At 37.7% G+C, this 14,108-nt stretch overlaps 1 protein-coding gene across 1 annotated transcript in view; it reads left to right on the plus strand.

Moving 5' to 3' along the window:
• Nucleotides 1-14,108, plus strand: part of VAV3 (vav guanine nucleotide exchange factor 3) — a 170,336-nt gene that overhangs the window by 56,831 nt on the left and 99,397 nt on the right. Inside the window, exons 3-7 of the mRNA XM_068406000.1 lie at nucleotides 4,978-5,036; nucleotides 6,143-6,208; nucleotides 9,123-9,231; nucleotides 13,382-13,474; nucleotides 13,576-13,644. Of these exons, the coding sequence (XP_068262101.1) occupies nucleotides 4,978-5,036; nucleotides 6,143-6,208; nucleotides 9,123-9,231; nucleotides 13,382-13,474; nucleotides 13,576-13,644 (396 nt within the window). The remainder of the gene's footprint in view (nucleotides 1-4,977; nucleotides 5,037-6,142; nucleotides 6,209-9,122; nucleotides 9,232-13,381; nucleotides 13,475-13,575; nucleotides 13,645-14,108) is intronic.

Below are 14,108 nucleotides of genomic sequence, written 5' to 3' on the forward strand. Positions count from 1 at the left end.
TCATCTGCAAATTTGCTGAGGGTGCACTCAATCCCTATGTCTATATCATCTATAAAGATATTGAACTTCACCGGCCCCAGAACTGAGCCCTGGGGAACACCACTAGTGACCAGCCGCCAGTTGGACTTTGCCCCATTCACCACCACTCTCTGGGCTTGGCCATCCAGCCAGTTTTTAACCCATCGAAGAGTCCACCCATCCAAGCCCCGGGCAGCCAGTTTGCCTAGGAGGATGCTGTGGGAGACAGTGTTGAATGCCTTACTGAAGTCTAGATAGACTACATCCACAGCCCTGCCCTCATCTACTAAGCCGGTCACTTGGTCATAGAAGGAGACCAGGTTGGTCAAGCAGGACCTGCCTTTCATGAATCCTTGTTGGCTGGCCCCGATGCCCCGATTGTCCTGCATGTGCCGTGTAATGGCACTCAGGATGATCTGTTCCATCACCTTGCCTGGCACCAAGGTCAGGCTGACAGGCCTGTAGTTCCCTGGATCATCCTTCTGACCCTTCTTGTAGATGGGCGTTACATTTGCTAATTTCCAGTCAGCTGGAACTTCTCCAGTTAACCAGGACTGCTGGTAGATAATAGAGAGTGGTTTGGCAAGTTCATCTGCCAGCTCCTTCATTACTCGGGGGTGAATCCCATTCAGGCCCATAGCCTTGTGGGTGTCCAGCTGGCACAGCAGGTCACTAACCGTCTCCTCCTGGATTAAAAGGAAAAAAATGTGAGCTGAGTCCTGACAGCAGCTGTCAATAGCAAGGAAATGTTGCCTGACTGGGGAGACAGTGACTAGCAAGATGATTTATTTGTTTCTTCTAAAAGTGGAAAAGTACTTTTAAAATGTACTTTGTCTGTTCTTGAACTGCATGATTTGTTAAGTTCTTTTTTTAAGTTTTTCTTTTTTTAAGAAACAAGGTTAAAAAGTGACCCCCACCAAAATACTTAATAAGGCACATTGTAAACTCACACACACACACACACCACTGCTATGGAAAGAAGTAAAACAGTCCCTCTAGTGTACTGCTGCTGTAAGTATGAGCAGGAATATCTGACGTGTTTTACTGAAGAGTATGTCTGCAGGAAATTACAAAATAACATTTTAGCAAGAGATATGAAAGTGCTTATATAAACTGGAGAGTCAGACCTACAACAGTAAGTCAAGTGAAACTATAATACCAAGCAAAAAAAGCTGCTGATCAAGTAATTCATGAAGTAAAAAGTTAATATGTAGTACGAGACTGTTGCTCTTGCCAGCTGTGCCCAAAACATGAATGAGGAGCAGAGCCAGTCACTGGGGCACAGGCTGAGGTGTGCTTCCTGTTTCAGGGCCATAAATTTGAATTTCATGTCGTATTTTGCATAAACTGGCTATATACTGAAAAACAAACTTGGATGTTCACATCTTCTTGAAGCGAGTGTGGCTTTAATGTGACTTCTGAAGAGTTATTTAACCTCTGTCTCATGGCATTAGTCAGTGCAAAGGAGCTATATTGAGGCGGGTGCAGGTGGGGCTTCCTTTTATGCCTGAAAGTCTCTTGCTAATGTCACCCAATTTCAGGCTGGCTGCAGGAGAGTCATAGAGTTACTGAGCTTTCCAGCGTAAAGGGATGTAGTCATTGCAGGATGTTTTGGAATAGAAATGTTTCTTTTTTCATGTGTTGTAGCTAAATAAATAAATGTGCATCTAAAATAAATAAATAAACATGCATTTTTACTCGATGTCTAGTTTTTACTGCCTGTGAATGCAAAAGCCCTGCAGCCCTTTGTACAGTTGTTTGTTGCAGAGCAGTGCCAGCCATGGAAGCCCTGTTATTCTGGACTTTGTACAAGCAAGGAGTTCTGCTCTTGCACTTAAGCTGAGATCCAGTTTAGCCTCATTCAAAGGTACAGGAGCATCTGCCCAAGTCCTTGCTGTGGAAGAGAACTGGGCTATCATTTAGGGTTAAATGGGTAAAACAGATTAAACCTCTACTAAAAGGAAGAGCGCAAGGCAAAAAGAGCACATGAAAAGCATTAAATTGAATGTTATGGACTTTCATGTGTATGGGTACACTGTAATTTTGGAGTTCAGAATTGCACTATATTATAGCCTCCCTCATGTCAACTGTATAGGGCTTCAAACTAGAACTGTTCTGAAAAACTGCCGAGGCTTTCTTTGTCGGTTTGTTGAAAATCAGACATTTTGCTGCGTTTAGTTTGATTGCTTTGATGAATGTATATTGAAACTCTGACTGTTTTTCTGACAACTCAGCCTATACATAACTGCGACCTTTGCCATGGACCTAGAAATAGGAGAACTCTTAAAGACTTCCTGCAGTGGCTCAGAGCCGAAAAACTGAAATTTCATGTGGAAGGAGAATCTTTCTTTGCCCCGCTTCATGTTGGAGCAAATACATGTACACGTATGTGATGGTGAAATAGTGTGTTGACCAGAAGTGATAGTTTCACGTGCAGTTGCTTGTGTAAGTATTCCTGACATTTTCTCAGAATTCTTCAAGGAAACCACAGCAGCGAGAACAAGACCCCTCAGTAGAAACCGTTCCGTTTCTTGATGGAGCGTTGTTTTAAGCTGTGCTTTAATGCGAGCGGTCAATGGGCAAGCGTTAACTTTTATTTTGTGGAAGTTACATCTGTTTTCAGTTTTGTATTTTAATCTTAAATACACATGGGGGTGGTTAATGGTCTTCAGTTCTTAATTTTTTCGTTCTGAAATAGAAGAATAGTGATCTCTGCCCATTACCTTTCCCCTTTTGTGATGCCAGTGTGGCCATGCTTTATCATATACTTTTGGAGAATGCAGAGTGTCTCCGATGAGATACTGACAGGTGTTGTACCATTTTCTTCTTAGCAGATTATCCAGTGTTCAGTTTTTGATTGAAATCTGCCTGTTGGCTTCCTAGCATGTTAGTTTGCTCTTCCTACAGTGCCAGACCTTCTCTGTTCTAAAAGCAGTGAAAATTACTAGTGGTCTTCTGTTTTCTCTGGTCATATAGTTCCTTTCTATCTCTTTTCTGTGTGTGCATGTTCTCATAAACACTGTTCTGGCTTCCTCAGTGTGTGGAAAAGGGTTTGCATGGGTGGAGTAGTTTGCAAAAGATTTTGTGTGTGCTGGGAAATAACGCATTGAAAGGGGAAAGGGACATTTAATTCACCAGACTAGCCCTGCTCTGTTTCAATAATCGTTAAACCTCTTTTCCTGTGATTTTGTCGATCAATGTTCACCCATTTGGCAGGACAGATCATTTTGCCAGCTATTGAATTTTTGGTTAACTTCCCATAATATCTTCTCTCTTGCATCTTAGCAGTCTGTGCAGTCCTGCACTGGGTAGGATTCTCGCAGGTGTGCAGAGGCAGGTTCTTGCCTGGTACAGAAACCAGAACTCCTCTGCAACAGCGAGACTTTTTAAAGGAGTCTTTTTTCTTTTTTGACCTTTTGACTAATGTGAAATAGTTTTAATTAACTTTATGGTTTATTCAATCAAATTTTATTCATAATTTCCAAAACTTACTCTAGGCTGCATTGTAATTCTTCTTGTTCATAGGGGAATTAATGTCCTTGCACCTTTGATTATGTTCATAGCATATGTATTTGTTTTTATTATTCTTTGACTTTCTTGTAAGGCAAAACCAGATTTTCTGTGACGTTAATTTTCACAGCAGCTTAAATGAATCAAAAATGTTCCTTTCACAGGAACAGTATAGCTTAATTCATTCTGAATTTTGCTCATCTGCACATGGCACCTGATTCACTTTGAAGGCTTTGTAACTTCAGTTTAAGCTCTGTAGTTGGTGATTATTCTTTATGGTTTTTACTTTGTCTTTCTCCTGTGTAAACATGTCATTGTCCTTCCTTTGAGAGATGTACTTTTAACTCTGTGTTTTATGGTTGGGTTAGTCTTGTAATTAGAACTTCAAAAATAAACAATTTTGATTGTAGAGATTATTCCCAAATGCCCACGGAAGGTAGAATTGCTATATTGAATTTTGATACTACTGATAAAAAACCTTCTTTAGAAATTTCACTTCAGCATAATATGGATTTTAAGTTGTAAAGACTCAACCTGAAACTTATGGGAAGTTCAGAGGAACCTTGTCATTGGAAGTGTGGAAATTTAGACAGGGTGTCATTTTGGCTCTTCTTCTGTCTCTAGCAAGTAAGACTTGCCAATCTGATTGATAGTGCTCAAAATAAGAGAAAATATTTGTGACAGAGAGGACATGCTAGCAGAGTACAAGTTGCTCTTGTATTATTACAGCTGACAGTAAAATTAACTCCATGTATGTGACAGTATGTACATGTATTCTACTCTCCCTAATGTTCTCCCTCTCTTGTTGTATAACCTTGAGTGCTTACAGGAAGTATTTTCATAGAATGAGGTCTTCCAGACTGCTGCCATCTTCTAAAAATAAAGCTTATGGGCCTAAACGTGCAGCTTCTTTATTTGGCTAATAAGAGATTACCTTTCCTTTGCAAGCCAGTCCTGAAAAGGTGGCTTTCTGCTGCTTTGGCATTTGGCTCCCTCTTCTGACCAGCGTTTGGAAAAGCTCAAATTGATACTTTCGGATTTTCTTTCTGGAGCTACAATAAAAAAAAAATATTCAGTGCAGTCTGTAAGATAAAATTTGATTACAATTGCATCCAGGTCCAGTTGCAAATTGAATGTCTAATTTGTGACATACATGACATTGAAATCCATTTAAATTGGCTTTTACTTGTCCTAAAACTTGTAAATAAGAGACTTCCCTTTTCCTCTCTTTGTGCTGCCATCACATCCTCCAGAACAAAAGCACTGAAGACAAGCTCATGGGAAATCTGTGGAAGTTCAGTGCACTCTGTTTGGCACAGCCAGACTCTCTGTCTGTTTATATATCATTTGACGTGAAACAGTGTTGCTGATAATTAAACAATAGAGAACAAATTGTTTTATTGCTTCTGTTCTACACCTAATTACGGTTTCTGTTTCCTCCTTCTCCAGGTGATAGAAACACTTTCAAAACTTTCTCATACTCCTATTGCAATAGGCACAGGAATAAGGTATGTTATTGCTGCAGTGAATGGTGGGAATAATGCTTCTTGCATGATGCTCCTCGGAAAAGTTTTTAGAGGCAATATAGGCAGACATGGAGCTTTTTAACAGGAGGTTGGATGATCAGGCAAAAGAAATCTGTCTCCTGGTTTATCTGGAAGTGGATGATACACGAAACCAAGTATTCATCACAGGCCTGTGAGGCTGTATTTCAGGTAAATGCTGAGGCCTTGGGCAGGTGAAATTTCAGTAGAAATCCCAGGCTTTTCCTTTTTTCTAGGAGCTGGGAATAACAGTGTATCTGAAATAAGTGCTTTGGAAACTCTCATCATCTTTCATGTGACACTGTATTGCTCAGTGGATAGGTAACGAAGGCTCTGGACCTCTGAGGAGCTCTGAAGGGTGTCTTCTACCTCTGGTACACTTACTGAAGTGCCTGAACTACATTTACTTCTCGTGCTGAAACACAGGGTGAACAAATGAGCAGTTAGTATTATAGAACTTGTGCAGTAATTATGACAAGTGGATTGTAAGTCAGGCTGATGCAGTGCTGATCTATGTGAAGGTGAATGCGTTTTCTCTTCTTTCTCCCTTCTAAAAATCAGCAAAACTGCCAAGTTTGTGAGATTCTCGTTTTCAAAAAGAAACCAAAAAACCCCAATGAAACCTAACCTCATGAACTATAATTGTGGGCTGTGAGAGAAAATGAAAGACTTTAATGCTTTGTTATTCTCCATTTTTGAATGGTTTGATTTAGCAGTCTTTTATATGAATGGATAATGTTTTTAAAACATAGACAAAATTGCCCAGCCAGTCCTGTAATCCATGTCCTGTGCTAAAAAAAGAGTAGTTAATATTCTCAGTTGGAAAACTGACAATGATGTGTATTGGTGGTAATTTGTAACAACCCCACCCAGTAGAGTTTTTTATTATATTAAGTATCAACTCATATATAGAAGTCTAAATACACATATACTGTTCATCAGAGAAAGAGGGGAATGTACAAACACATTAATGTACGGTAATCTATGTGAAAATTTTAGAAACCAAACAAAAACCCACTATGTGAATGTGCTAGTGCTGTCTATAATTCATCCTATTTTTCTTTCTATAGGCCCTTCCCTACAGAAGAAAGTGTTGATGATGAAGATGTCTACAAAAGTCTTCCTGATTTAATAGAGTATGTTGTAAATCTTTAGCTAAATGCAAGATTTTTGCTTTCAGTTGCATGCTATTATTTGTATGATGTTATAGAATGCATAGTTTTAATGAGAATAGGATATTTTTTGATTTAAAAAGATTTTGTTAGGCATTATGCTGACCAGGAAGAATGGATTATGAAAGCTTATCTGAATGATTGTGATACATGTATATATATAAGGAAGCATGTTTCATAGAGGGCAGTGGTAGCAAAGTAGCTCATGAATGTGTTTTTAAAATAATTGTCTGTACTATGAGAATGCTTTCATAGAACTACAATATCAGTTGTAAGGGACCCAAGGAAATAGTCTTGAACTTGCAGAGAAAATGCATGTTTTGATCATAATTCACCTAATTCAACCCTAATTCAATTTAGGGTTGATGTCCTAAAGTGAATGAAATTGTTCATATGAGTGCATTTATCTCTCTGGGTGTTTGCAGGATCATTAATTACTGCCAATTTTCACATTGGCTTTGAGGTACAAGAAAGATAGACATGAACATACTCTATAGTATTGAATCGTAGACTGCAGCTTTATTTTGCAGACTGGCAAGATAAAACACATCCGGGTATAAAAAATTGTCAGGAAGAACGACTTTTGTATCCTATGGCTAGGATCTCTCAAGATCCTGGATCTTGATGCCTAGATCCATTAGGAATCATGTTGGGTAAGAGCTAGGATCAATACTCACTGTCCTAAAGCTCACCAGCGCTCACCTCACTAGTGCCCATCTGGCTCTATCTTGGCTCTGGCCCCATTGTATGTCGCTTGTTGTGGCGTGGTGTGGTGAAGTAGCTGTTGTTCACGCTGTGGATTTGTTTCTTTACTGCCTATAAAGAAGGGAAACCCCACCATGGTTGGCATCGCTCAGCTTATCACCGTTTCATAGATAGCTGCTTTTCACTCTGTGTAGCTGAACACGAAGAAGGTAGGAGTTGCAGACTCCTCCGAGACCCAAATAGGCTAGAGGTGATGTCCGCATCTCTTAGCTGTGGTAGCGTTAGCACTGTTCGAAAATAATATTTCTATCAGTTCTTAAATAGGTATACAATTCAGTACTGGGAGAGAGTCTTTCATTAAAAAAAAAGTTAACAAATGATACCAAAGAAATTGAGATTTGTAATTCTTCCTTTGCATCAAATTACAAATATTATTCACTGAAATTTGATAGTTACATGCTGTCTCAATTGTGGAGGAAGCAATTCAAGAAGTACTCTCTTCGTAAGAAACAGAAGTGCCAGTGAATGATGCAAATAGCCCCCATTTTTTAGTTTCTCTTAATTAGTAAGTGTATTTGACTAGAATTATTTTAATTATCCCCGAGTTTAAATGGCGTCTAAGGAATTTAGAATGAATTTAAGGCTTTCTGTCAGAAAGAGCTGTAGCAGTTATATGTTTCTATCTTTACTCTGCCTTTTTGCCAGCTTTTGTTCCCTGGAGCATAGGTGGAAAAATGAAGTGTTGGTGCTGCATCTGACGCAGCTGCTAGTGTTTAATGTGAAATGCTAGCACACATAATCACTGGTGCAAGCTGAAATGTTAGACTAACCTGGAGCACCTGACCTTTCTAGCTCTCCTGGGGCATTGATATCTGTTGGAAAAGGAAGGGATGCAAGCAATTTCTTTCTTCTGTTGAATCCCCTAAATGTATTTTTTTAATCATTCTATTGAAACTTCTAACACTTGCTTACTTTATCCTTCAGATGTCCTTGATTTAAAAAAATACATATTTAATGAGAATAAAAATTTCACTTATTCACTTGGTTTCTGTATGTAGTCCTGACTATAGACATAGTGATTTTGTCTGGCATTTCCAAGTAGTCTATGTGGCAGCTGTGTTGGTAGCAATTCTCATTCATTTTGATTTCTTTTAAATCATTAGTTTCTGCCATTAGAGCTTCTGATGTGCTGTTCTTGAGTACTGATGATCCACTTACAGAAATGATTGTCCTTCCTAGTTCTGGTAGACTGATCCTCAATTTGTTTTTTACTCAGAAGGATTGCAGTGTTGTCTTCCAACAGTAAAAATCTCAAAACTACCAGCACATCTGCTCAAGTCTCTATTATTATGACTGGACTACTTTCAATATCTTTTAGAGTTCTTTTGTAGACATACCTTAAGAAATGTGGGTGAAAGATATGGTGCGCTTGATATGGCCCTAGAGCAAAGTAGGCAAAACTCCAGCAGGACAGACTCTAATGAAGCTGAATTAGCTGAGGGTACGGTTGAGCATTGACTTTATGCTGACATATTTGTGTAGTCTGGGTAATAGGAAGACACTTCTCATGCACCCTGTATTTTGTTGAACTGTCTGATTTTCAGTTTGAAAGATTGCTTTTGTTTTTGGGTAGCTGAAGGTTGCCATGACGTGGTCAAGATACTGGCTTATGGAGTGGAGATACAGACTCTCAGCTGCTGGCTCTGCAATCTTTAGTGTATTTCACCCCACATAATCCTTTCTTTAGGCAGGAAGGAGATCTGTACCAGTGTCTCACATCCTAGTGCAGTGGGATGCCAGGCAGTAAGGAGAGGCAGCTCCTCTTCACTAGATGTGGTGGGAAAAGGGACAAAGAAAAGAGAGCAGCAGAACAGTACCTCGTGACAAAACTGTTTCGACAAGCTGCTTTTGGTGCCTGGTTTAGTTCCCGTGTGGTTCTAAATTCATGCAGTCTTTGTTGTTGTGTTGATTTTGTACAGTCGTATTTTAAATGCATTGAGGAAAGAAAATTAATGGACTTAATTTCCCTTAATGAGTTCTTTTCATTAGATAGTTCTGTTAATTAATCTGTTTGTTTACTGTAGAAATCTTTTCCTATGAGGAGTGGTCCCTTTCAGAGCTGATGGTAATTTGCCTGTGCTGCACAGCTCTTTTTATTGTCTTTTCCTTTCAGTGAAACTGGTGTTGATGAAGACGAGGAGTTGTATGATTGCGTCTATGGAGAAGACGAAGGTGGGGAGGTTTATGAAGACCTAATGAAAGATGAAGTGGCACAGCAACCTGTATGTTTTCCAATTCCTCGCTATTTTCAAACAATAGCAGTTACATTTTTGAAAGTTAATATTTGTGAAATTATCTCTTTATAGCTAGTTTCACTGAAACTTCACTCATGCTCAGTTGCATTCAGAGCTGTCATGTGCAGTGCATTGTCACCCATGTAAGACTTCGCAGGCTGTTTTGGCAAAGGGTCAAATGTTAACTATGGTAATTTTTTGAAAGAAATGTAATTTTTAAATGAAGCACAGTAATTACTTATTTGTTAAGTTTGCTGGTTATGAATAGTGAGATTTACCAGCTATATGAAGAGCCATTAACTGCTTACTTTAAAGTGTCCAACTTCCAAAATTAAGTTATAATATTGTGAAATGCTGTTGTTTCAGCCATAAATTGGACAACTAATCTAACAAGGACAACTGTTAATTGTTTCATACCAATGAAATTCCTACTTATTCAGCCATGTAGTTTTTATTGATCATGAGGTTGGTCTTATCGAGAATGGGATAAGTAGCTTATTTACTTTATCATATAAAGGTACCATGATCAGTTTTCAAAACTATCTTGAAAAAAATCTAAACTTAGGCAATAAAATTTACTTGCTAATTGGGAGAAACCCTAATGTAGTTGTCTGCCCTTCCTCAGAGATATGCTTTCTGATCCGGAAAATGTTAGTCTGTGGCCATAACAGGATATGTTTTTTGAAACAGTTGTTTTCTTCCTTTATATTGACATGAAGCTATGTTATGCTTTCTGTTTTCTTAAGTTGGAAACTTGTCTCTACTTTCCATATTGTTTTCTAGTAATATAGTCACATGAAAAAGAGAAATTCTAAATACCTTAATATCTTTTTTTTTTTAAACTTTGTGTATCTTTTCAACACACATATAGGAGATACAGCTAATGTGATTTGTGTCCTCTGCTTTTTATGGTGATTCCCCAAAGTTACTACTACCTTGTCTTCGGGAAGATTACTGCCTTGTTTTAATCTCTATTTTTGTTGGGTATAACAATATTGTGTTCAAGCCTGGTTTTTTGTTAATACAAAATCCTTCAGGTAATGCATATAAATGAAGGATGAGATAAGCAGAAAGTTATGTTAGTTTTTCACATTTTTGCTTAGTTTTGTTTACCTCCTAAAATTTAGGTTATTCAATGAAAGCTGAATAAAAAAATGAGTTGAAAAAAGTTTTATACCTAATGAAGTTGCATTCACTTGCAGCAGGATGTTTTAGAAAAGTGTTTGAATCACAGAAAATCTTTACTGTTATCTTGTTTTGAGTTTCTACTTTATACTGAAACTCAAAATACGTTGTTTTGTGTTTCATGTAATGAGTGTGGGTGGCATTTTTTTTTTTTCTTCAACCGTAACAGTTGGTAATCTCTGGCAGCTGGTAGTGTGTAAACTTTCTCTAATCCTTTCTTTCCTGTTGCAAATGTCACTCATATCTGTGTTTGTAGCAAATGATGAATATAGCAATCAGAACTCTTACGTTCTAATTTTAGTTGCATCTTAGCCTAGATACTTCAGATTGAACAGACTTGTATTTGTTTCTTATAGAAAGTAAGTGAAAATTGAAAACATGGTACAGCAAAATATTTTTTTCCACAACATGTAATGAATGGAGACATTACAGTTATTTTTCTGTGACAGCTTTCTTGAATGTGGTAATTATTTCTGGTCTGTGACAATTTCCTCTCAAGTTTATAAATACACTGCGTGGTAATACGACCATTTTGCGCAGTTCTTTTATTTGAATCCTATATGAGAATTCCTTGCGTGTGCAAACATTAGCACGGGACAATATTCAAGTAGATTTTTAGAAGAACCCAATACTTTTCAGAGTTTCCAGTAGCAGCCAAAATGCTTTGCATCTCCCTCATCCTTGATTTATCATCATTATCTTGCAAAGTAAACTGTTCTGCTAAATTTTCTCTAGCAGTAGCTGACCTTCAAAGACAATTTTTCTCACTTGTACTGGTATTTGCACATTATTTCTCATTTTCTCTTTCCTTTTGTTTATTGCACTCAAATTCTAGAAGTTTGTGGTACAGGTAGAATACTGATAGGTTAATTTCTGACAGAAGTGCCTACATGAACGATCTGTTTGGGTTAGGTGAGCACAAAACTGAAATGAAATGTTTTAAGCAGAATACCACAATTTTGTTTGCATTGCTCATATGAGAGTTGGTCAACAAGAAACCCCCACATTTTGCAAATGGATATAAACTCCTGTTGGGTACAACAACTTCTGTATTGGTGCAAATACTGCAAGCAATTGGAACAGTATTGAGCTCACAAAGGTAAAGGTGAAAACTAGCTAGAAGCCTGAATAAAGTCAAATTCTAGTACTTTATTGAGATTAATTAACTGTGGTTAACTGTGGCAGTGCCCACTTCACCCTTCCAAAGACTTTGGGAATAAATGATAGATTTCGAGATGAGGCTGATCATCAGATGATGCTCACAAAGTATGTTTCTACTGGTAATGGCAGACTGTATTTTTGCAAAATGGTCATGTCAGTCTGCAGCTCATAAGGATGGCACTTTAATGTTTGTTGTGGGAAAATGAATAATTGCACCAATTGGGTTTTAAAGAGTAATTTCTGAGATAATGTAGCACCTGGTAGATGAGAGTGAGAAGCCATGTTCCAGTTGCAGGAGCTGCTTGTAGGGTCACATGGAGACAGAGAAGGGTAAAGGAGATAGGCCAAACCGGCAAACAGAACAGTGTGAGCACTGATGAAGCTTTATGTGCCTGTATGATTTGCAACTTGGCATCTAGTTTCGCTGGTAGGAATACACTTCCTACTCTTCACAGGTGGCCAAGCAATATCATAGGAGCTGTATGTGGCTCATGGACAGTTTAAGTGTGGCTTGCTATTTGCTGTGGTATGCTTAGCAGGCGTGTCAAGTAGACTGGTAGCAGTGAGAGGGAGTGGAAGGAGTCTAGCTCTTGGACGTACTAAAAGCTAATTGTTAAAATTTCAATCTAGAAGTTTTGCTATTCCTGGAGGAGAAAAGTCTTTTGTTCAAAAGCTAAAAATCTTTTTCTGAATGGAAAGAACTGTAGTACTAAATTTCTAGTCCTGACTCGCCCTGTATTTGCATAATATCTAATCATCGGGTATATTACATGCAGTATGTGGATTCCCTACACTGGGTGAAAAAAGGATAGATACAGTCAGGGATATTCTGAAGGGTGCCTTGGAAGGATGTTACAAACTGATAAATGGGCTTCAGAAAGGATGTGATAGTACTGTTGCTTATTAAGCCACTGCTTATAGTTGTTTTTGGAGAAAACATTTTTTGATCAATTATTGCTTTTAATTGTAAGAGCCTATCCAGTTACTGTCAAGTCTCTAAGCTGACCTATATGTCTCCAGATGTTTTAAGTCTTGCTTGACACGAATGCTTCCATACCTTCTTCCAGGTATGTACTCTTTTATTTGAAATCAGATTTGCACGTTATTGAAGCTGTAACGCTGTAAATCTGATCTTCAGTAAAAGTGCTTGTAAACTATTTTAGAGAGTCCTGTGCTGATAATTACTTTAATTTCCTATGAGTCTGGTGGTTTACATGGAAAAATCCCAGGGTCTCAGTGAAGACACGTGCATACGTATAAAAGAGCTGAATTTAGAGGTCACTGCACTTCCTGATTTGAGGACATAGTCATATTGTGGCTGAAGAGAAAGTTCCCCTTGAGAACTAAAAGAGAAAACTGTAAATAAGTGCAGGGTTTAGACTGAATCCAATATTTATAGCAATGCAAAGTTACTTACACGATTTAGCCCCATTAAGTTTAATGGAATTATTAACTGCTCAGTATTTTAAATAAGATTTCTCAATCTAGATGTAAATTAAATGTGACCTTGTATTTCAGCTTCCGAGGTACATGCAGAATTTTCAGCGTTTTATGTCCAAACATTAACTTTTCATAATATTCCTTTGATGCTGAATTTTAGTAAAACCCTTAAAGTCATCAGCTAATTGAACTTTAAAATATTCTTGGTTATTGCTATCATCTTTGGAGGCTGTAGTACTCAGCAAATTTCAGGAAACCGTTCTTCTAATTGCTTAATTCTAAACAAATAAATACATTTATTATCCATTAGGTGCCTGTTAATGACTTAAACTTGACTCTATTGTAATTGCAGAAATACACTGAAAATGACATAAGAAGCTGTTGTCTTGCTGAAATAAAGCAAACTGAAGAGAAATACACTGAAACTCTGGAATCGATAGAGAAAGTAAGATACTACTTATAGAATTGTAACTTATATGCTTTTATAACAGTCTAGAAAACATAATGACATAGTCAATGTATATATAAATTTTTTTTTCCTTGCAGTTTTTCATGGTGCCGTTGAAAAGGTTTCTGTCAGCATCAGAGTTTGATACTGTTTTCATCAACATTCCTGTGAGTAACTACATATTTAATGAACAGATATAAGGTTCGTAGCTGGTTATGATATATTTGTGTTGTACGTTACTGCACAAAATGATTATTTGGAATGTGGTGCACAATGCATTTGTGTAGATATTAGGGTAGTTGATAAAAAAGGATGTGCACACTATTTCTTTTTTTTTCTCCTTCAGGGAATAGGATAAGAGAAATAGTATTATCATATCAGATAGTGAGTAGTCATAAACTGGAGTATCTTTTACCCATAGAAGCTAATGATTTATAGAAGATGGGCTATCTTCTAATATATGCTGGTATTTTAGTGACGGTATAAAGTTGTGACTGTTAGGTTGCCTACTACTGTATGCTGAGTGGTGCTTTCATGAGGATTTCTATAGCTACTCTGCAAATCCTTGTATCTGTCGCTGTCATCATTGAAGACGTTTTAAAGTTAAGATAATTCACAGTTTTGGATTCAG

This window comes from Nyctibius grandis, chromosome 8 (assembly GCF_013368605.1).
Source record: "Nyctibius grandis isolate bNycGra1 chromosome 8, bNycGra1.pri, whole genome shotgun sequence".
Classification (NCBI taxonomy): domain Eukaryota; kingdom Metazoa; phylum Chordata; class Aves; order Nyctibiiformes; family Nyctibiidae; genus Nyctibius; species Nyctibius grandis.